This window comes from Anser cygnoides, chromosome 1 (genome assembly GCF_040182565.1).
Source record: "Anser cygnoides isolate HZ-2024a breed goose chromosome 1, Taihu_goose_T2T_genome, whole genome shotgun sequence".
NCBI classification, from domain to species: domain Eukaryota; kingdom Metazoa; phylum Chordata; class Aves; order Anseriformes; family Anatidae; genus Anser; species Anser cygnoides.
The window spans coordinates 194,714,168-194,737,699 of record NC_089873.1 but is presented as its reverse complement, the minus strand read 5'-3'; the positions used below and the strand labels follow the sequence as shown (position 1 = coordinate 194,737,699).

The 23,532-nt window shown below is 38.4% G+C and overlaps 1 protein-coding gene across 1 annotated transcript in view; it reads left to right on the top strand.

Annotated features, from left to right (window-relative positions):
- The window catches only part of DDX10 (DEAD-box helicase 10), a 193,680-nt gene that overhangs the window by 102,244 nt on the left and 67,904 nt on the right, over window positions 1-23,532 (top strand). Inside the window, 2 exon segments of the mRNA XM_013188158.3 lie at window positions 7,753-7,866; window positions 10,105-10,266. Of these exon segments, the coding sequence (XP_013043612.3) occupies window positions 7,753-7,866; window positions 10,105-10,266 (276 nt within the window).

Below are 23,532 nucleotides of genomic sequence, written 5' to 3'. Positions count from 1 at the left end.
AATAATCAAATGAAGTTTCTTTTTTGATAAATGTGGGCTCTCTTTAGCTTTTACTGAAACTTCCAATTTTAAGTTTTGATAGCAGTTGCTGAAATGAATGATCGAGTACAATGTGGAATATGCATTCATCTATATAAAAAGTGCAGCAATTCAGTAGAAAACAATTCTGATTGTTTTGAGTGTTTTAGAAGTATGCTAGAGAAATAGCACTATATGCTGTCAATTAGAAAGGGGAGTATGATTTATCTTTTAAGAACCATTTAATAAACCTTTCTGTTATGCTGAATTTTTAGCTGTGGCTGGAGACAAGTACTGAGCATGGATCCATTCCTTTCTGCTGTCATTTGTCTATATATGGGTAAAAATGATCTAATGAAACCTTTTTTTTTTTTTTTGAAACACAAGGGATAGTAAATAACTGTCTACATATAAAAAAAACCCAAACTCATCACATAAATTTATTGCAGAAAATTGCAGTTGGTTTAGCAAGTTGTAAGCTGGCAAGTCTTTTGTTCCTCACTTTTACATTATGTGTTTGACATCGAGATTTTAATCTCTTAGTTTTAATCTCTTCAGCTTCCCTGCCTTAATTTAATTTGTTTTATAGGAAATAAAAGTATGTGGTTTATTAAGATATACACTCTAACCTAGGTCTTAAACCCAATCGCATACAAACTCTAATGAAACTCAGATTCAGATGTAATCTTCTGTCCTAACGGTAACCAAAGGAACCAAAGACAGCATCATCCAAGCGTGTGGTTGCCATAGCACAGTTCTGTCCTAGCTGTGGGTTCTTCTATCTGTTGCTGTTTCTGTGATCTGAAGGGTAATTTAAACTGGAGTGATAGTGTGATGAGCTGCTAGTCTTGGGCTCTTTGTCCATAGTGCAGGTAGCAATATCAAACAGCCATTATTAGAACTTTTCCTTATTTCCTCCTCCTCCTCTTCCTTTTTTCTTTTTTTTTTTTCTCCCTGATAGGACTCTGGGAGGCGCAGTGTGTGTGTTGTTGTGTATGGTGAGAGCTGTTCTTTTGAATACTGACCAGGGCTTACTCTTACTTTCACAACTGTTACTCTAACACCCATCTTCAGTTCTCTGCCTATGTTCTTCTACCCCAGAAAGTGGTCTCGTTCAAAAGCATCTCAGTTTTATTAGGTTTCAAAAGTAAGTAATACATATGTGTAGCAACTAACGTAATGTCCAAAATTTCACTTTCCAACCTTGCTTAAGGAATTACCAGAAATTACTTTTGACTTGGTGCTTTTTCAAGTGTCGTGGTTGGAAGCTTGTGTGATACTAGTTAAAAACAAAACGGCACCTCATCCCCTCGAAGGAAAAATACCCCAAAACAACAAAAATCAACCCACCCTTCTAATTTAAGCTATCGCTTGAAAAAGTCAAGATCGTGTTGATCTTGATACTTGAATGATGCACTTTAAAAATTCACAGAGAAGCAAATAAAACAACATGTAAGGAGTGCTGCTTTTGTCTGTTGAGTACCAGCCTGGCTATGTCCTTATATTCACAACCTTCATGGTAAAAGCTGTGTTTGGTAAATTCTGTGGACGCTGTGCAAGCTTGTTAGGTAAAGCCTGTAAATTTGACCTTCCTAATTCTTAAAGTTTTGATTAAAAAAGAAAAAAAAAAAGAAAGGGTTCTTCACCAAAACAAAGTTAGCTTTGCTTGTATTACATTAAAAAAAGAAAGCTGTGACTGGGGGAGCTGCATGGTGTAAACAGAGGGCTGGTTTGAAGGGCACTGTGCGGCTGCTGCTCAGTGGCATCAGCTTGTTCTGGTGCTCAAGTCCATGGATAGCCACTTGTGGCTCATCAGCATCCAGCAGGAATCGGGAAGGACTGAACCAGCTGTCCTGGTGGAGAAGAGAAAAGCAGCATCCACCAATCTCGTTGTGGTCAAGCTGCATCCTAAGCCCCCAGGTTTCTGTTTCTTGGATACTTTCTACTCCTTCTACTGGGAAGACAGATGACTGGTTGGGCCAAACTGTATTTCTAAGAGGAAACCTTTTTTTTTTTTTTTAATAATTTTGCAGGTGCTTAAAGTGATGTGGACTGTAGTTTGGAGTCTGGTTATTTTGCTTCTCTTGATATTTTCCTTCTCATGTTTTATAATTATGTGTAGGAGGGTAAAGTTTGTGTCTCACTGCTGCTTTTATGGTTCAATATCTGTCAGCAGGAGTGAAAATTTCTCTCTCCTCTAACCTTATCTCTGTTGTAAGTAATTAAAAGTTTCATAGTCTGAGTTTGGTGAGTTTCTGGGGTTGAGAGGTAATGGTTCTGGTTGGAGGATACTGAATCTTCTGAGAGTTCAGTAGTGCCCGTCAGGTGAAAGCACTGGATGTGTGCTCTATGCTGTGCAAAGATGAAGGCAGCCTTTCTCTTTGTCTAAGACATGGTACCTTTAATTTGGCAGGATGGTGTCTTTTTGTGTAAAGAATGACTTCTGGGTCTGAATTCTGCAGCCTGACAGGAGGATTGAAATGCTCTGCAATAATACAGATGTGACAAGCCTTGCTCCTGTTCTGGGCAGTTTATGAAGAAATGGTCTGGTGGGAGGTGTTCCTGGCCATGGCAGGGGGCTGGAATTAGGTGGTCTTTAAGGTCCTCTCCAACCCAAACCTTTCTGTGGTTCCGTGAAATACAAAACAAGTGTGCGACATTGACTACTGAATCGATTTGTGTTTCTGAGCCTGCTGCTGCTGAACTCTGGGTAAAAGTAATGTAATAATGTTGGGAGAGACAAAAAAAAAAAATAAAAAATTCCAGGTACACAGCTATTCTTTCTAGTAATTGCAAGGTATAAGCAGGGGAGAAAAGCTGTCCGTCCGTGTCCCCCCCCCCCCCCCCCCCCCCCCCCAAAAAAAAAAAAAAACTAGGAAAGCAGTAATGCTTTTTATACCTAACATGATTGAGGAATTGATTATAACTTTTTTCTCCTACTGATATTTTACCCTGCCACAATAATGCAGTCCTGTCTTAGGCAGCTTCTGTAACAAATGCACTGTGCTTGCTTTCACAGGCTAGCGCAGTTAGAATTAAACCGGCAAATTGAAGTTAGAAAGAACCAAATGTCACACTTGGTGGTTTGTAAGACCCTAAGTCTAAGGCCAAAGCAAACGTGTTTGTCTTTGTCAGGGTAAGAGACTGGAAATGCTTTGACCCTGAGTTATTGAGTATTGTATACTCCAAGTCTAAACTATTGACTTTATCAGTGGTGTTAATTGTATTAAATGTATCAATATGGAAAACCATTCCATATTAGAATAGCAAAATTTCTGTTTCTGACACAGTCTTTTGAGCTAAAAGTTGTAATTAAAGATAGTAAGTTCTTATGTCTGAAACTTGTCAGTGTCGTCATTAAGAAAACCTTTTTCATAGAGATTCAGCTAAGAATATCAGATCTATTAAACCAGAAGGCAGAAGCCTGCTTCTTCCTGAAGGAAAAAATAACTTGCTGCATGTTAACTGTTTTGTTCTGGATTGTATATCAAAATATTTGAATTTTCTGTGCTTCTAAGAACTGATTTTTATTCTAAGTCATTACATAATCCAACAAGCCATCTGGCACGTGCGTGTGTGAAAGGAAAGGGAAATTTAGGCTTTTGACTGATAATAACGGAAAACCCCCAGTGATGAAGCTGAGTCGATGTTTTATGAATTTTTGGTAGACTCGTGCAGCTAACTTCTAATGGTTGTTACATGGTGTTTTAGAGGTTGATTATCACTCTGATCTTGTTTTATCAGTTCAACAATCACCACATGTTTATAGAAGAAAACCTGAGACTTAAGGGCCTTATTTGTGAGGCATGGGGCAGTGTATACGTGTTAGTTAACAGGAGGTGGCTGCTTGTAATTGAGAAGGAAGCATATGCTGCCTGTCCTTACATCTTGTGTTACCAACTTGAGTTTACCCACAGAATCCGTTTAATATCTAATGGTAACATAAAATTCTGAGCCTGGCTCATGTATGCCCACTGTGTTTGCATCTGGTTTATTTGATGGTGTAATTCAGCTCTAGAAATAGGCTTACCAAGGCAGATACAGGTTGAGCAGGTTTTGACACACAGCGTTTTTTGGGTGAGCAGGTCAGTGTGAGGACCAGCCGCGCGCTCTCAGCCTTGCTCTGGTGCTAGCAGCAGCCTTGATGTCGGCAGAAGCTTTCTGTCCACCCATGTCTGCTGGTGTGGTGGTGTTTCTGTCAGCGTAGCCTGTAACCTCCGACTTCAGCTTTCTGTTTTCTGAGCAGTTAGAGAGGAGACATCGCTCCTGCCAGCGCTGTGTTTTCTGCAGTGCCTGAGGTTAGCAGATGGAGATCTTTCGGCGGTCTCCAGCAGCTGGTGGTGTCTGCTGGTGGGGTGAACTCATTGTAAAGAAAACTGATGAAGCCATGAAGAATGAGGGTTAAATGCCAGCCTGCTGCTTGTAAATTCAGGTATCTTCCAGTACAAAAGTTGAAAATGGGAACCGAGCAAGCAGAGTGGCTTGAGAAATGCAGGAAACCAGTTGGCACAGAAGATTAGGAAAATCCGAGGTCTGCCATCCACTGCTTATGTACATGCTTCTTACTGTGGATGAATCAGAGCCCTCCCCAATGGGGACCTGATGTTTTAAAGTAGCTGTTAAAATGCAAGGGTGAGAGCCAAGGCAGGCAGTGGCATGAGGAATTTGGGTGAGGGCAGTGTGTTGGGCATAAATGGCGGGGCTGAAGTAATGGGCTGCGGGAGGGCTGTGGGTGGGAGGAGGCCGTGTGCTGAGATGGATGGAAACAACCCATCATGTGCCGAAACGGCAGCCGGATGGAGAAATGCCTGGCTCAGGTACATTTGGGGGTGGCGGCGGCCAGTGAAGAGAGGAGATGTCGAAATTAGATGCTCTGAAAAATGCTTCTGGAGACACGTGAAGGAGAGACTTAGTGGACAGACGTTAGGGCCTTAGGGACTCCAGAGCAGTGTGAGAGATGTCCTCAAGAGAGGACTGAAGCAACAGTCATGGGATCCCACAGTAGCTCCAGGACTGTATACACACCACAACCAACCTGCCTGGCTCTTCTGGACCGTGCAGGGCACGGGAATGGGAACCAGGTGGGACAAGGAAGCTGCGAGAGGAACCACAGCACTAACCTCCCCCTGGGCTGTGCCACTTCTGCTGAACAGCAAGTCACGTAACTGGCAAAATTGGGCCTACGTCTGTGATTACATGTTTTGGTGTCCGAGTCCGTTTGGTCTCCACACTGTGTGGTCTTAAACTGTAATTGTCAGGAAATGGAGTCTTAAGGAAGCCTTGATACCCATCTTTTCTGAAGAGTGTTCAGTTTGGTAAAGCAACAAAAGTGTCTTAATAGAGAATAGTTTAATTATCTATGAGGTATGCAGAATTTTGTACTGATGCTTTTCCTGTATTTTTATCATAATCTTTTACCTTTCATTCATGCTGTATTTTGTACATCTGCCGAATTCACACACTGATCTTACACTGTGCTTTTATGTGTATAGTAAGGGAATTTAGTTTCCCGTTTGTTTCTTCCTTCTCTTGTTCCTTCTCTTTGTCTGGAAACTTTGACCTGTCTCATTTGTTTCCATGTTACTTTGCAGCAGCAAAATACTTCTGCTTCTCAAAATCACACAAAACAGGGCAGGGATGGAGATACAACTAAAAATATTACAATTGTATGTGTGCTAGACAGTCCATTGGGTTTCTGTGCTCTTTAGCTAGCAGATCAACATATCATCAACATATTATGCTGGTACCAAAAATACTGGCAATGCAGAAATGAAAGAAGACTGAGGAAAAAAAAAAAAAAGAAAACCAAACGTGAAAAAGGTGAAAGAAAATGATGTAATAATAATAAGTGTTGTACCAGCTTGAAGTACATCCCTCTTTAAATTCTTCCCCTGGACAATTCCCGTTGTTCTACTAATGAGTTGACACGCTGAGGTAAGGGTTTTATGCTTTTGTAGACTCTCAACATTTTGTGCTTATGGGATAAGCAACAGGAGTGAAGGAATAGCACAGCTTCCTGAGCTACTAAAGGTGTGTGTAAGACCCAGCAGTATTACCTGCGCGGTGCAACAAAACTCCTGTGACAATACTGGGTTCGTGAGTGCTGCTACAGTTTACTATTTTCTATAATAGATATGGTCATTACTCAATAACAGAGCTCAGTAGCTGTCACAAACCATTTTTCCTGTTAGGAAGACTGTAATTTTTCTCTTCTGTAGCTCATATTTCAGTGCATTAGTGTACTGACCACAATGACAGTGACTTTCTGAATTTTTTTTCTCCCTTTTGTAGTGGATTTGGTATGGAATACAAAACCGATTAAAATGACCATAATAATAAGAATGATAATAATAGTAATAAAGAGGCTTGGGTTTTCCTTTTTCTGTCTGGTTGTTTTGACCACTTTCCGCTATTTATCAGTTTAGGCTGGTTTTCAGGCAGTCACTTTTTCCTGCGTAGTGGAGCTTTGCAGTCTTTACAGGATTATGACGAGCCTTCTCCTAAGGAGCTTGTGCATATTCCAGTGGAATAGCTTTTGCTATCTTTCGCAGTACTTGCTGCAGTGGCAGCTGTTGCTTCAAATGTCTGCTGCGTGTGTTATCCCGTTAGGTATCTCTACAGGTATGGCTTTTATTCTTGTTGGAATGAGAGTTATCAGGAAAAGAGCTGGAGGTGAGGAATCTCCACGTTCTTTGGCTCCGTGGCGTTCTGCTGCTTCCATCACGTGGGAGGCTCTCTGAAACCTTTGCGGACCATCTGTGGACCTGACGCTACTTTTGTAAAATGCAATGGAAAATAAATTAATTGAAATGGTCATCCCACAGTCAGAAACTACTTCCAATATCCAAAAATACTCTAGGTAAATCGTCAATCTCTGTTGAAAATGGGAATGACCTCTTTCCCCTCTCCTTTCCAACAACAAGATGGTGCGCACGAATAATTAACATAATTTCAGGATGAGTGTGTTTTATACAGGGATACTGTTTTGCTGATATTATTTGCTTTTTCTTGTCAGTTTTGGTTTCTTGGTGGTAGCGAGGAGGGAATAACTGCTATCTGTTGGAAACAATGTGGATTTCAGTCTTCTAGTTTCCCTGGTATCTTCAGCACTTAAAACTTTCTCCTGTGATGCTAGTAGCGTTTATGGTTCTAAATTTTGTTAAATGCTAAGTTTTTTAAACATCTCCTAGCACCTTTGTGCATTGCAATCCCACCACAGTGCAGAACAGGAATTATGAAATAGAAAGGTTCTTGAATGGCCTCTTCTACATTTCATTGACGCAGAAATAGGCTGGTGTGAGTTACTTTCATCACCTGAGGACAAGTGGGATGAAAGTGATCTGATCAGCTGTGGCTAATGGCTTCAGTCAGTTACACTGGATTTCTTGTATGACGAGGCTTACCAGCTGACAGCATATGCCGATGAATTTAGTGTCGTTGTTCCAAAAAGGTTCATGAGATTTGCACGAGTCTGGTGTCCTGCTGCTGGTAGGATTTAGGGATGCTGAATTTTTAACAATAAATGAGTTTGTCATGATATAGAGCAAGTTTATGAAAAGCAAGTTTAAGAAAAATGTCTATTAGCTAATGTTCACTTGGCATCATTCTTGCATTCATATGTTTTAGCAATAACATTTTAATGTCTAATTGCTTTTAGAAAATTGAAAACATATGCTCTATGCCCCCCCCAAAAAAAAAAAACACCAAAGAAATCTCATTTCTTCTTTTATACAGAATGCATCAAACTCAAAGATAAAGAAAAAAGTAACCAGAACTCAAGAAGCCAAAAAAATCTTGAAGAAGAAATTTAAAGTCAACACAAGAATAGTTTTTACTGAAGATGGAGAGGTAAGATAATTCAGAATAAGTGTATTTTGGTGAGAACTGAATTTGTACTTTCTGTCAAGAAAAAAGTACATTATATATGTATATATTAAAAAAAAAAAAAAAACAACCTTTCATAAGTGTGTGGTTCTTATAATTGGTTTACATTTTGCTAAACTGTTCAGCTTCCATTTATATTCTATTCCACAGAGGAAAAGAGGAATGCTGAGTACTGACCTTGTTTTACATTTGTATTTGTAAGTTATTTGGATGAGAGCTGTTGTTATACTTAGCTATCTGTACTTCTTTCCTGCCTATTATCCTCAATTTCAGGTGGAATAGAGAACCTATTTTTTACTTGTAGGTAGGTAATGCTATTTTCCTATAGGTAGTTGCCAGAGCTCTCCCAAGTCGAGTTAACTTATTGGAATTAGAGGAAGTTCCTGGTTTTCTTTCCAATGTTCACTATTTCTAGATGGAAAATGTTGTTAGAAAACCTAAGGGAGTACCAAATTTCTGCCTGCTGGTGCTGATGCAGCAGTGCATTGAAATTGGCCAGTAATTTAATTGGATCTTTTAATAGCCCCTGGAAAAATGTATTGATTTTATACAGCAAGGAACTACTGTGGATTGCTAGTTACTGTAGGGTTTCATTGTGGTGATAACCTCAGGAGCAAGTCTCCATGCTCCATAAACTTTCCTAACATTTGATTTCACAGCTTCAGATGTGTACATTGTTTTTCCATTTCCAGCACTAAGAAGAAAGTAATGTTTTTTGTGTTTTTTTTTAAACTCTAGATTAATTTCAGTAAGGCATAAACTGAAAGAGAGGTCACCTTTACAAGTAGTTCATTTGCTTTTGTGACCAAATAAAATAAAAGGATTTTGTATTGTGGATGAAGGGGGGTATAGCCATATAATTACTGTCATCAAACAAAATTTAAAAGGTTTTAGAGGTTGCCCTATTGACTGGAAATGATTTAGATATTTTTAGATATTTAAATAGATAGATATTACATTAGATTTAGATATTCAATAGACACTTATTTAGATATTTTAGATATTCAAAAGTAGTTGTCTCATCTTAAAACATATGTGCAAAAGCTTCATGTGCCCATACAATGAAGCAAATGGGATGTGGAGCAAAAATTAGCAGAGGGACTATATTAACAGTAGAGAAGATGCTTGACTTGTTTAAGGTTAGAAACTTTGCATCTGTTCCTACTTTGTTGCTGGGCTGTATAAAACTGTACTTTCAACTTTTACTGTTCCCCTCCACATGCTTCTGCTTAAAAATAAATCTCCTTTAAGAAATGTAACTTCCTAGCAAATACACAAAGTCCATTTTATGAAACCAAGTGGAAACACTCGGTTGGGATAACCAGGATCCAGTTGATTAACACCCTACGTGCATTAGAGAGTCCTAAACATGCCTTTACATTTGTCCCTCTTTTTACAAACTATCTGAAAGACATTCAGTATTTTCTATCATATAGCTTATTTTTAAGAGTTACTACTCTGTCAATCCATATGCAGGAATGATTTGGCAAACATGTCGGCTCATTAAGTATAAGCTCTTATGTCATGAGATAGGTGGGGCTGTTTTTTGTTAATATGTAGTCTTTGTCTTCAGTTTAGAGCTTCAGTTATTTATGTTGGATGTGTTCAGCATGTCATCCACATGTCAAACGTGAATCTTAAAACATTTCCAATGCAGTATTCGTACAATAACCAAAGTAAACCTTCATGTCTATCCTCCTTGCTTCCTGCCAAAACACAGACCTGCAGTTAGAGTTATTCATGTACTCTGTGATGAAGTTTTAACTGATTTTTCTCTCCATTTGGAGAATTAGCAATATTGGAATGTTGATAATTTACTTGAAAATATACTGTTTAAACTTACTGACATTCTGTTCTGCATTATTTTGGAGAATCATTTCTTGAAAGAAAATACCATTTTTTTCTCTCCAAATTACTAATATGGTTATAAATTATTTATGCCATTAGGCAAAGGGAAAAAAGTTCAAGTGAATCTATTAAATAGTAACACGGTATAATGAAGACTTTATTTTTAAATACTTATTTTTGACTGAATGTGATGTTGAGTAAGGTATCTAAGTTTGTGTTGTTCAAAATATTTTTTTCTTTGCAAATGGCCTTTTTATTTAGTCCAGAAAAAATAATGTGTTGGACTACTTAGGACATAAAAACTTTGATGTTCAAAAACATCTCTAACCATTGTTTTTCTTATCTATAATCCAGTTAGTGCAGCAGTGGCCACCTGTGCAAAAATCCAGTTTGGCTTTTGCAGATGAAGATGATGATGCCAGTGGTATCAACTTAGATAAAGTGAAAGAGATACTGCGGGAAGAAGACAAATTTGACAAAGAAGAATACAGGAAGAAAATTAAGGAAAAACACAGGGTAAGTTGATTTCTTCCTCAGTTGTTGAAGTGCAGAAATAGGTACTGTGATATAGATTACTCAGTGAGGGAAAATACTTAAATATATTGCACAGTAAGTGCCGTGCAAGTTCATTTAAATTCATCAGTGTTTTCAAGGCTACAGAGGACACAGATTGTTCTGACATTGTAAGTAGCTGGGTAACATGAAGCTATATACAACGCCAGTTGTTGATAACGATGTGTCTTTATTTCCAACTTTAAAATCTTGTAAGAGTTTAGTGGGAGCATTTTTTTTCTTTTTCTTTTTTTCTTTTTTTAATATAAAGCAGTGTTCAGTGGAAGTGTTTGCTTGACAAAAAAAAAAAAAAAGTTTTTTTTTTTCCCCTGAAAGTGTTTGGGGAAAAGGGGAATTAAAAAAATCTCAGAAATGTCTCTAGACTACCGTGAGCTCAACATTCAGTAATAAATTTCAGATATGAAAAAGTGCTGACTTCTTACATCAGTGTTATTAAGGCTTTTGGATTTTTTTTCATGATTTATTCAATGTCGTATAATTTTGGATTTAATTTGGAAACTTTAGTAACTGTAGTTGGGCATTAAAAAAAAAAAAGGCATTTAAAAACCTTTAAATTTACATACCATATACTTGCAAACTGCTTCTGGATTATTTGTCATTGACCAAAGCAGAATTTTCTGACTTTGTCACATATGGAAGACCACTGAATGTTTTTAGTGCTCAGTGCAGTTCTGTTAGACGTTGTGAGAAAGGTTTGGATTTCTCCAGGTCATGAATAAATGCGAGATCCTAGAACCACATGCGATTAATGGCCTACTTTATACTCAAAGCTCCTGATTTCCAAAGCATTATAAAGTGTTTTATTGCTCTGCTCTGCAAATGCTGACTTTATCCAGTTTGACTTTACCCACTAATTGCTAGTGATTGATGCTGGATGTTCTAGTGTCTGTTAAGGTTTGTGTTTAAACAAAATAATTCAGAGAGGATTTATGAAATCTTCGAGTTACATTTAGGCACAGAAGTATTCCAGCTGAAGTCAAAGCATACTTCACACACTTAATCTGAAAGTCTACCCCTGTAATCCTGTTATAATGATTTGAGGACCATGAAAATCTCACCTTGTTTTTCATTAGTGAAGTGTTGCATTTGAGGGTAGCTGCAACGATATCATCTATTCTCTATCATACAGGTGAAATCATAGTCAATTTTTTGGGAAATAATGGTATTAGATTTCAAAGATGCAATTTAATAAATAGGGAAGAAGAGACTTATGTATGACTTTACAATCAATCTGCTATTTACTGTCGAATTCGTATACTTCTAGTGATGCTGTTGTTCGATAAAAGACTGTAATGATTAAATACTTTATCAGCTGGTCTGTTAACGCATCTTTGCCTTTATAATGCCAAGGAGAACAAATGACATTGATCAGATGTTTACTTGCATTTAAAAAAAACAGTATTTCACCTGTTCAGATGCAATGATGAGAGAATGCATCTTTTTGAACACCAGACAAGCACAATGAACAGAACATGCCACATCATAAATATTTATAATTTTTTTGTGATTGTGAAAAGTGTCATATTTCTTGTAGCCTGCCTTACTGCATGAATGTTTTTTGCACTACGACTAATTTTTATCCTTTAGGAAGAGAAAAAAAAATGTAGTGTAACAAAAAGAAAAATATATTTTAAAAAAAAGGCTTTTTGATTGAGGGACTGTGAAATGTGTCTGTAGTTTTAAGTGCTGCCTTCCTGCCTTCAGGCACTGCATGCACATTCAGATTTTTTTTTTTTTGGCTTAACAATTGGAGGTGAAAGTGTTCCTTATAGTAAATTCTTTGTATGTGACGTAGCATTCAATTTCCTGATTGTCATTTAATTTTTGCAATGGTCTTAAAAATTTTTTTAAATCATAATTTTTCACTTTCGCATATTTAAAGGAGATGAAATTGAAAGGATGGACAGAGGGGACAGGAAATGGGATTTCAGGGTTCCCTTTGGTAGGGTCTCATTTGTTTCCCCACTGTCTCACTAACCTTGTGGTTGAAGATGATCTTCCACCCTCACTTTAGAATGCATTCAAGTTTGAGATGCTAATTCATTTTCAATAGAAATTGATGGACCTTTTATAAGGTAAAGTAACATGGATTGAATGCGTTTTTGTTACTATATGTTATTACTAAGACGTGTTTTATGTCTGGGACAGCTGACAGCGAGCTGTTGCTGCTTAGGAAATAGTTTTAGTAGAAATAGTTGGGAGAATATGTCAAATCCTTACGTTTTGTTTGACGTGAGCAGAAGCAAATGCTATCTTTTTCCTCTTAGGTCATTTTAAGCTGTCTCGTGATAGAAGAGCCACTCTTCCAGTGGCTCATGAGGAAGCTGCATTTTTATTACAGAGGGCAGATGTTCCATTTTTTCTGAACAGAAAATATGTAATTAGTTAATTCACACTATAGGGGGAAGGTCTTTGGCATAAATTAGAGATTGTAGATAAATGAGTATTACAGATAACTGTATTTTAGGGTATCCGGTTTCAGCCATTGGTTTGTAACTGATATTATTTTGGAACTTACCCCACTGCCAGTGGGGCAAGTTGTCAGGCCTGAATTACCAAAAACATGCTAGGGAGCAGACAGGGTTTGTGGAGGGTGTTTTAAGACTGGGCCAAGGGAAACATCAGTATTTAAAATTTGAACTGCCTGATAATAAAAAGGAATTATGTGGCTACTTTCACATCGACTACCGAGTGGTATTTAAAAATGCCCACCTCATAAGGTTTCCCTTCACAAAAGGTAACAGAATTGGTGAACAGCAGAGACTTGGCTGAGTCTGAACCTCTGACTGTGATCTCAGCGATGTTAAGGAAGAAGACTTGTTGACTACATGTATCGTGACTGCGCTAGACAGGCCTGATCAGGAGCCTGATCATTGTCTGAATGTGCTATTAGAAGTTTGGTTGTGTGTGTTGAGCCTGATGGACTAGCTGTGCGTGTTATTTTGTAGCCTCGCTTGGAGGGAGAGGAGGAAATGTAATTTCAGATTCAGGTGTGTTACTAAAAAGGACATGAAAGCAACAAACTTTATCTTTTTTTCTTTACTTTGGGAAGGTAGGGTTGTCTTAGTGCCCCTTCATGTGTCATTGAGAGAAGAGCTTCTGTGCTATAACCTAGAGGAAACAATGAGCAGCAGATTTATTTTCTTGTGTGAATTTATACATTGAGGCATCTGCGTACGTTTTTGGTCTCAAGCCTGGTGGTAAGTATGGTCCTTAGGGAGCGCATCATTAGCAGTTAAATTTGGATTTATTTGAATTTCATGTTACTGAAGTTGCGTATGCAGCCCTGTCTGCATAACGAGAAATACAGAAACAGCACAATCTAGTAGGTTAAAAACTGTACCAAAAGACAGGAATTTTGGCGTGTTGTTGTGGTACTAGCTGGTGGTAAGCCTTTCAGCAAGTCACTTACCTCTGCCTACATCTTCTTGCCTGCAAGGCACAGTTAATGGTAGTTGCACCCTCCTGAGGCACAGTGCGAGCTGGTGAGTGCTCCTAGAGAACTAAATGCAGAAGCACTTGTTACTGACAAATAATGCAGGAGCAAAGGAGGTGGTGAGCAGATATTAACTGAAGAGTGCTGAATCAAAATGGCATGTATCTTTAAGCCTTGACTTGGATGGGATTATGTTGGGACACATGGTTAATACATCCTCAGGTTGCTTTTTAATGGGTTTAGTCTAGTAACTATTGAATTTAGGTTAGAGAGCTCCCATGGCAATCTGCGATGCAGAGTAATACAGAAGGTATAATCAGTGCTCTGCAAAAGCTCAGTTTTTAAGTCTGAAATTCCTACTGTTTGGTAGTGTAAAAATGTGACAACATTTGTCCTTTGTAATAAGAACACAGCAAAGTGTCTTGGGACTTAGGTGTGTGCAGTAGAAGCGAGTGGAAATATTTAGGCATACCATGTGTGACTTCAGCCCATGCCTGTTTCATAACTTTGACAATTGAAAGTCAACAACTTTATTTAAATATATCAAGTAAGTTACCAGAGTGGAGATACTTTTAAAAATTGCTGTTAGTTTGTATCTATTACACAGGTGTAATTGACAAGAGAAAAAACAGGGTGTTTTAAAATAGAATATTCTAAATATTAAAATTCTGACTAAAAAGATCTGTTTCTGTATCGTGGTGTCATGACCCGTGTTGACTACGTGTGAAAAACTTGAGTGTGCATCTTGAGTCTCCATTTCAGATATAATATTAGGACATGATGTGTTAGAAGACACCTTGGTGGGATAATAACTTTGTTTCTAGAAATTTTATTTATGAAACTTGAAGATGTAGCATACACATGTACATGCATAAGTATTGCTGCTGAAAAGAAACCCTCAGTGCTAGGTCTTTATTTTATAAGCAATAGGTTCGGTTACGTTATACCTAACCTACTGGATGCAGTCTCAAGACTGTATCTTGTTCATGCTAATCTAGTACAATAAATAGTACATTTGTTTCTCTGTGCTATCTAACATTTATCAAAAAAATGACTAAAAAGCAAAATTTAAATCTGATATATTCTTCATTTATTGGCATATTGAAGATACTAGGTCTGAAAATGAGAAGTGCAAGTGCCCAGTGATGCCAATTAGGTAACATAAAAAAACGATCACAAGAGCAATGTGGCAATGCTGATCGAGGGAATTACAATTTAGGAGAGATTTATTTCACATATTGTACTTAGCAATGCTCAGTGTTTTTATTGTGGTTGAGAGGCAGAACTATTAAAAATAAATAAATAAAAGCTCTCCAAACAGAGTAGAAATTAATTCTCCAACAATGATGTAGCAGGTTGTGGAATGGGTAAAAAAATTTACTGGAATAAGATGTCATAGCGAGCCCACTGCTGGGGGATTACTCTGAATTATACATGTGACAGCTTGCTAAATATAACTTGGAAAGAACATTTGGAGAACGTAGCTGATGGCTTGCTAATAAGTCTGTGGAACAACAGAAAAGTCAATTTAAAAAAGCGATGAGAAAACTGAGTAACTCTGGTTCTCCCCTTCCACCTTTCCACTGTTAACTGAAAGACATGTTTCATTTTGCTCATGGCATATATTAGAGCTGGAATATGTAACAGAATCAAAGCTCTTTAAAAAAATACATACAATAAAGTAATTTAGGCTCAGGTGTTTCTATGCTTTTTGCTTTCTAGTGGATTTCTTCCATTTCTTATGCTGTGTTCTTCCTACAGCCTCCACTTCGCTTAAGATTTTACTGTTTTTTCATAGAGAAAATACAGCTGTCAGTCACACGCTTTCATCCCTTCCTGCACATTCTCTCACTGGCATTCAGCAGTCCCTTGTATACAAAGTCTTAAATCCATCACTTGTGACTGTCATTCCTTCTCTTAAACTCCTCTGTATGCCGCTGCACTGTCAGCCAAAATATATCACAATATAGCACGAACTCTGTCATTTGACCTTTACTTTTTGCAGTAACAATCATTATTTCTTTCCTGTCTTTGTTTTCATTTCCATCCTGCAAGCAGACTGCTAAAGAACTTTTTATTGTCCAGCTGGCATCTTTTCTAGCATGAAGTATGGCAACTCTGTTTCTTGGTCTTCTGCCGTGGTTACTGACTTTTTTCCTTTCTGCTTTTGCTTCAGATCTGTTGAATATCTTCACTTAACTTCATCAATTTAACTTCTGTTCTTTCACTTAGCAAATCTCACATGTCTGTGTCTTGATTCATATTTCCTCCTCTTTATTCCTTTCCTCCCTGCTACATGTGATGCTGGTGGTGTAGTTCCTTGTATGTTTGGCAGTTTTCATTTCTTCCTTTGAAACAATTTCTGAAACATGTTAAATTTAAAATATCATTCAGATGGGTGAGAATACCACCAGAAAGCAAATACATTTTGGTTTTGTATAAACCACATGCAGCAGTCTGCTCCATGGCCAGGTGCCTCAGTAATCAAAAAATCCTCTGAAATGACGCGTGTGCTAGTCCCTGAGGTCTCTTCATTGGCTTTAAAAGGGTGAATAACAAACAATTTATGGAATGCTGTGCAAGTATTGGTTGTTTCAACAAGTTTTTTTATGTCCTACATGTGGGTTCATATTTTGATTTAGATTATCAGTGAGTAGATTTATAAAAACACTGCTTTTTATTTAAAAAACAAAAAGCCTGTCATTTTATAGGCCATCTCCCATTGAAAATCCCTCTCCTTATCATTTCTTCAGTATGATCTTGACAATGAAAGATCTTGGGGGGGGAATTAGAGCTTCTTAAAATCAAAACTTCCACTAGATACTTTTTTTTTTTTTCTTAAGGTGAATATGGTCTGTCAGCTTAATAGGAACTTTTTTCACAGAATCATTTCTGATGATTAGCAGTATTCATCCACAGGCCAGAAGGTATCCACAGGCCATTGCTTTTAAAGCTATTTGTGAATGTCTTCCAAATGAGTACAGTTTTCAGTGTGATCAGAAATATGTTTTGGTGCATTCATGAGATGCTTGGATTAGATGAGATGTGTGTTGCAGTGCCTTAAGGCATGTGGAAACTTGCAAAGCATCTATGCTATAATTAGGTTTCCTTCATGAGTCTCACATTCTGTTATCCTCTCCTTCCTTTGCAAATGGGGAGAAATTGAAAATGTGATGGATAAAAATAAATACAAATCTGAAGTATAATTGTAACGTAATTAATGCTTATTGAAATTTTGGAAGCAAAGTAAATCTTAGCAGTTGACCACATGGGAAAGGGCAGTAACACTGATCAAGACGCTGTGAAAAGAATTCTGCATTAATGGGTATTTAATGACATCGCAGCGAGAGGTATGAATTTGAGCTCTTTTGAAATGTGTAAAACGTTATAAACAACAACAAAGGGAGAAGGGAATAAAGTATTCAGAACATGTTTTAACACTCCATTTTTCAAGTTTTCAGCTGAAAATGCACTGTTGTTAGGAAGAAAATAGTGGCAGAGAGGGATTCATCTTGCTTTTTAATAACCTCTCTTTCTGCCAACCCAAGCTCAGCAAAATAGGTGCTGAAGGAAAGATGAACAGTAGCCTTATTTTTTACCTCATTTTCCAGCAAGTAAATGCTGTGAACTTAGCATGATCAACATGAGAAGATGGCTAAAAGTAATGTTTTCCCTGATTTCGGTGGCATTAGTAGCAAATAAGCTCAGGCTGTCTTCAGGGGCCTGATATTGCAAGGTACAAGGCGTACCTTATGGAAAGACTTTTATATAATAAAAATCTTGGAGCTTCAGGAAGAGTGTGCTTATCCCAGTGAATTTATTCAATAACTTTCTGTTTAAAATTCATTCTTGAAAATAGAAGGTTGCAGACTGGTAAGGAAATTGAAATCCCGTGGACTCCCAACATCTAAGAGGTTTCTTTTGTGGGCCCTCTTAGATGAAGGCTGCTGTGCTTTCAGGTTATGGACCTGGCTGGGCATGTGCACAAAGACGTGCACAAAGACACCAGTCAAGGCTGGGCATCTACTCCAAAGACATACATGTACAATGCGTGCATGCATGGTTGGCCACAGAGACAAGAGAGGCAGAAAATAAACATGTACGCAGCACACAGTTTTATTCCTTCTTCCGGTCTGATCAGGGTTGATGTGTGCTAGCAGAACATGCAAACACCCTCACTCCATTGATTCACAAGCACAATAGTATTCATTGATCACTTAAATAACAGCGTGAGCTGTAATTATGTTGAATATCCTTACCCACAAGTCAGGGCCCTTACATAGTGAGTGGCTTTCACACCTTGGGTCTTTGAGATGTTGGTCTTTCATACAGTCTCACAATGCCTTTTAAATACTCCATAATAAGTTTGCTTTTTCCCATGAGACCAATAAAAAAGATAATCTTGCTTCTCTTGTTCTGATTAGTTATGAAGGTCTGTGTGAACCTCTTCAAGGTTGCGCTTGTGTGGTTCCTCTAGTGGTATATCTGTTATTATTCACTGCTTGTTTAAGTGCATTTGGTGTGAAATTTATTACTACTTTTGTTTGTTGTGCTTGTCTCTCTGTTAACTAGATATTCTTACAAACTACATCATTAAATTCCAGGTATCCCTAGAGAGACCATCCAGGTAGATCTAAGCATGGATGTCAGAAGGAATGTTTTCTCATTTTTACATCAGTATAGAGACCTCTTGTGAGACCACACCTGGAGTACTGTGTTCAGCTTTGGGACCCCAGCATTATAGGGACATGGCCTTGTTGGAGCGGGTACAGAGGAGGACCATGAGGATGATCAGAGGGATGGAGCACCTCTCCTATCAAGAAAGGCTGAGACAGTTGGCATTATTTAGCTTGGAGAAAGGAAGGCTATGGGGGACCTCAGTGATTTTTCAGTATAGAAAAGGGGCTTATGAGAAAGATGTAGAGTTTTTACCAGAGCCTGTAAGGAAAGGACATGGGACAGTGGTCTTAAACTAGAAGAGTAAAGTTTTAAATTGGATATAAGGAAGGCATTTTTCACAATGCGGGTGGTGAGGCCCTGGCACAGGCTGCCCAGAGAAGCTGTGGATGCCCCATCCTTGGAGGTGCAGAAGGCCAGACTGGATGGGGCTTTGGGCAGCCTGGTCTGGTGGGAGGTGTCCCTGCCCATGGCAGGGGGTTGGAACTGGGTGGTCTTTAAGGTCCCTTCCACCCCAAGCCATTCTGTGACTTTATGGTTGTATATATATATATGAAGGAAGGAGAGTAGGAGAGAAACAAACTTTATTAATTTTGTATTAATTCACATACCATTCTTCAGAATCTGGAATTGATGCTTCCTCCAAGGAAGAAAAATTGGAGTCATAAGAAGAGGCTTGATATAACAGCCATGGTACTCAGTTTAGAGCTGATGCATAAAAAACATGAAGATGTCTGGATGCGTTTAGGGGCAGAAAAAATAGTATAGTTATACAGTATATTGAGCATACTCAGAGAGAGTACTTGGGATATCTATGGTCACCTAACTATGACTGAAAATCTGTGTGAATGGAATTGACACAATGAAAGGGGCACCTTGTGCGTGATCTTATTGCTGACAATTTTTTAGACTTGAAAACGAGACGTAAGTTTACTTATGGAGGAAGATTTCTTTTTCTTTATAACCTAAATTAGCTGAAGGTTAGAATTAAACAGCAAATTTAATTTTAAAAGCAGTAATGATGGTGATTTTAACCAGCAGGAGAAGAATGATCAGATCAAATCAGTTAAAATGTCAGCTGGTATTTATAGTGGTTATTTTTCCGTTACATACCTCACACCATACTGCACTCTTTGGGTTTATTTCCAATTAAAGCTGTAGCCTTTGTCTCCTGACTACAGCCCCAGCCATGGCCCAAGTGAAAGAGTTTTTTGGGGGGAGCTCCTCGAACTTGCCCCTTCCTTTGGGCCCCTCCATCTGGAGCTCTGGGCCTTGTCTCTCCAGACCCTAACCTGTTTTTGCAAACGATTTCCATCGATGACAGAAAATTTATGATTAAACATGTTTGGTTTATAATTTTAAAAATTAATACTAAAAATGCCCTGGTCAGGCCTCACCTGGAGTACTGTGTCCAGTTCTGGGCTCCCGGGTACAAAAAAGACAGGGATCTCCTGGAAAGAGTCCAGTGGAGGGCCACAAAGATGATACGGGGCCTGGAGCATCTTCCCTGTGAGGAAAGGCTGCGAGACCTGGGTCTGTTCAGCCTGGAGAAGAGAAGACTGAGAGGGGGTCTCATCAATGTGTATAAATACCCGAGGTGTGGGAGACAGAGGGATTTGGCCAGCCTCTTTTCAGTGGTTTGTGGGGACAGGACAAGGGGCAATGGCCACAAAATGGATCACAGGAAGTTCCGCACCAACATGCGAAAGAACTTCTTCACAGTGAGGGTGACGGAGCACTGGCACAGGCTGCCCAGGGAGGTTGTGGAGTCTCCTTCTCTGGAGATATTCAAGGCCTGTCTGGACGCCTACCTGGGCAAGCCTGCTCTAGGGAGCCTGCTTTGGCAGGGGGGTTGGACCTGATGATCTTTCGAGGTTCCTTCCAACCCCTTCGATTCTGTGATTCTGTGAAAATACTTGTAATAGATCACTGAGTACTGTGAATAACAGTTCAAGAAGCAGAACAGACCCTCCAGGGATTTTCTTTTTCTCGTTTTTACTCATGATAAACAAAAGAAATTATGTCCAGTTGATAAAGAAATAAATAGATGTTAGGCAACACAAACCATTTGTGCTGGAAGATAAAGCAACCCTTGAAAAATAGTATTTGTAGCTGGAAAATGATCAATACATTAGTTCTGAGGAAAGATTGCATCGTATTTCAAAGGAAATAATCTGAAGGGGGAAAAATGTACTCTGTATTAAGTTAAGCACTTGAACTAGTCCTTCACTATGAGGTGAAATTTTTCAGATTTCGGTGTATTTGTTCAGTTGGCTTAGTGTGGTGCTGTGTGGGGATGGTACTGTTCTGCCATGTAAGGAGTGCGCCAGTGTGGGAGCAGGACATAAAGGAAAGGAAGTAGCAGCTGAGAGGAGTGTTTAGCTCAGCTGCAAAGAGAAGTATTAGAGATGGAGAGATGTGTAAAATAAATCAAGAGAGTATTACTTCATTAGAAAGCCTGTCTGAGCACTTTCATAGCTATTGTATGCAGGCAATGCTGCTGTTATAGCCCAAGTGCAGAGCTATTAAGATAAGGGGTACGGGCACTGACAGGTGGGTTGACAGACATCCTTTTTCAGTCAGCACCAGAATCCGTTTGGCCTTGCTGGCGGAGGCAGCAGCTTGCTCATTGCTTGCTTTTTTTTTCTTCTTCACTTCAAAAGCTGGATGGGCTGCACTTAAAACTTGAAGTGCCCTTCAATGTTTTCTAAGAGTTTTCCAGCAAAATCAGAGTTCTTGGCCTCATCTTACTGATGTGGAAAAGAAGGAAATGAAGTAACAGAGTAGGTGGTTTGAGTACACCCTGATCAGATGAACGCCAATACCACTTGTAAGCAGGAATTTGCAAGTGGAAGGTGGGGGGAGGCTGAAGAAGTGCAAGCTTACATTAACTTCAGCTGAGGTGGGGTTGCAGCCATCATGTTGTCAGGGTAGGATGTAATGGCATGACTGCACAGAATGCCAGCCTCTGCCTTTCCTGGGTCTTCGAGACAAGCTAGCAGCTTCTGATGGGGACTGCACCCTCTGTTTGCTCAGCGCTCGGGTACTGCTGATGCCTTTATCTGTATGAGCAGGCACAGGGAGCTCTGGGCTATCTGCCGCCTTTCAGGATGGTGTATGAGTTAAGGCAGCTCAGAGTCTGTGACCCATCTAGGTTACGAATTTTCAGTCTTAAAAGGTATAATTCCTGTAAAACAGAAAGTAGTGGAAGAATTAGACAATATGCATCTTGATCAGACTTTCCTCCATTCTCTTTAAAATCCTGGCATTTTTTGCAGTGCAACTCCCATTGAATTTGTCCTTAAGTTTTCTGTTTGGTTTTAAATGTTAATTATGAGCATCATTAACTAGCTGAATCCCTGATATAATTATTTTGAAAGCGTATTTTAAGTTGAATTAGGGTTACCTTTACCTCTACACATTATTGTTTGTATATGAATATGCATAGGTTTTGATGGAAGTGTCCATGTATTCATTTGAAAGAATCCCATTCATTTTTGGAGGTTCAGAATCTGGCTCTGATGGCAATGTGCACCAAAAAAAAAGAAAAAAATGTTACTGGACTGCCTCTGTATTTTAATTACCACAATTTAACATCTTTCTTATTTGTTAATTTTGCAAAGCTATTTGTTAGAAACAAACTGTATGTATATATTTGTATACATGTGTTAAGTATACATATGTTCAAAACAGATGGCCTATTGAAATTACTTAGCAACTTGTTAAAAAAAAATCTGCCCCAGAAACATCTTCGATGTGTTCAGATGTTAGATGAGAAAGGAATCATTTTCATTTTTTTCAACTGTTTTCCTCTTTTGGTTTTGTTCTAACTATGCCCTGTAAGGGTCAATTTCTTCCAGTTTGTTTTTTCTTCTCTTAATTGAGGATGCCTTTTTCAATTACCTTTAAGACCTTTTCCACTGCTTGCTTAATGTTTAAGATTGTCGTTTTGTCATTGGGCCATCTTTCATATGCTTTTGATGATGCGCTTTCACACTTTCCCTATTTTGTTTTAAACAGGTCATACTAAACCTGTGTGTTTCATTCTCCCTACCTATTAAATAAACATCAGCCCCACGGATGGGGTTTACATTGTTATCTTCATATAGTTTTTTGCTTAAAGGGATTGTTTAATAGATGTCTACAACCATATGTTAACAGACTAAAAGAAAAATCAATCACCGAAGTCACAAAAACTTTTTTTTTCTTTGAAGACATTAACATTTGTTTATTCAGTAGTGACCATTTTTTAACCTAATTTCTGTTTTTTCCCTTGGTTGAAAATAATATTCAATGTCTATTCAATTTGATCTTTCCTTTGGGAACATTCTTTTAATTTGGTAGTTGGACCACTGCTTGCACGTAGATGATTTGCTAATCTTTATTAGAAAACAGATATTAAAATACACACTTAAAGACAGAAAATATACAAAATACAAAAGCTAAATAAAATGTAGCGATGGCTAAAAAAGTGACTGCTGAAATGGAATTTTCTTACTCTGTGTATTCAGCCCTCTCCTGTTTACTTTTAAGTTATTAAAAATAATAAATGGCTCTCACTAATTTCTAGTTTTTATTCTGTCTACCTGTGCAGAATAAAAGCACTGTGGAGGAGGGCATCATTTGTTTCTATGTTGGCTCATGTGCATGCTGACTGTGTAGCTAGAAGATTAATCTTGCTTTATGGGCTGGTGGCGTGTTTAGTAGAGCAGGATTTTCAGATCCCAAGTTGCTTGCAAGCTGAGCCGTTGAAAAAAAAACTCTTTTGTGTGTAAGCAGCACAGACCTGGTGTGAAATCTGAGAGAAGACAAATGTGGGATACCACAGTGCTATTTATTAAGTCACTTTTCAGAGCACATCTGCGCTTTAAAATCTGGGTGGAAACCAGCTTTTGAATATGATGATGCCAGTATATAAGAGATGCTGTGAATTTTTGAAGAGCTGTGTGTATATTTTCTGTAGCACAGCTGACTCTGGAGTCTCTATGTCCTACAAAAATATAGTAGATATGGAGAAATGATATCTGGTACTGGTATCAACTAGCAAGGCCTTATTGGCAAATGACAACCAGAATTTTTCAGGCAACAGAGTGACT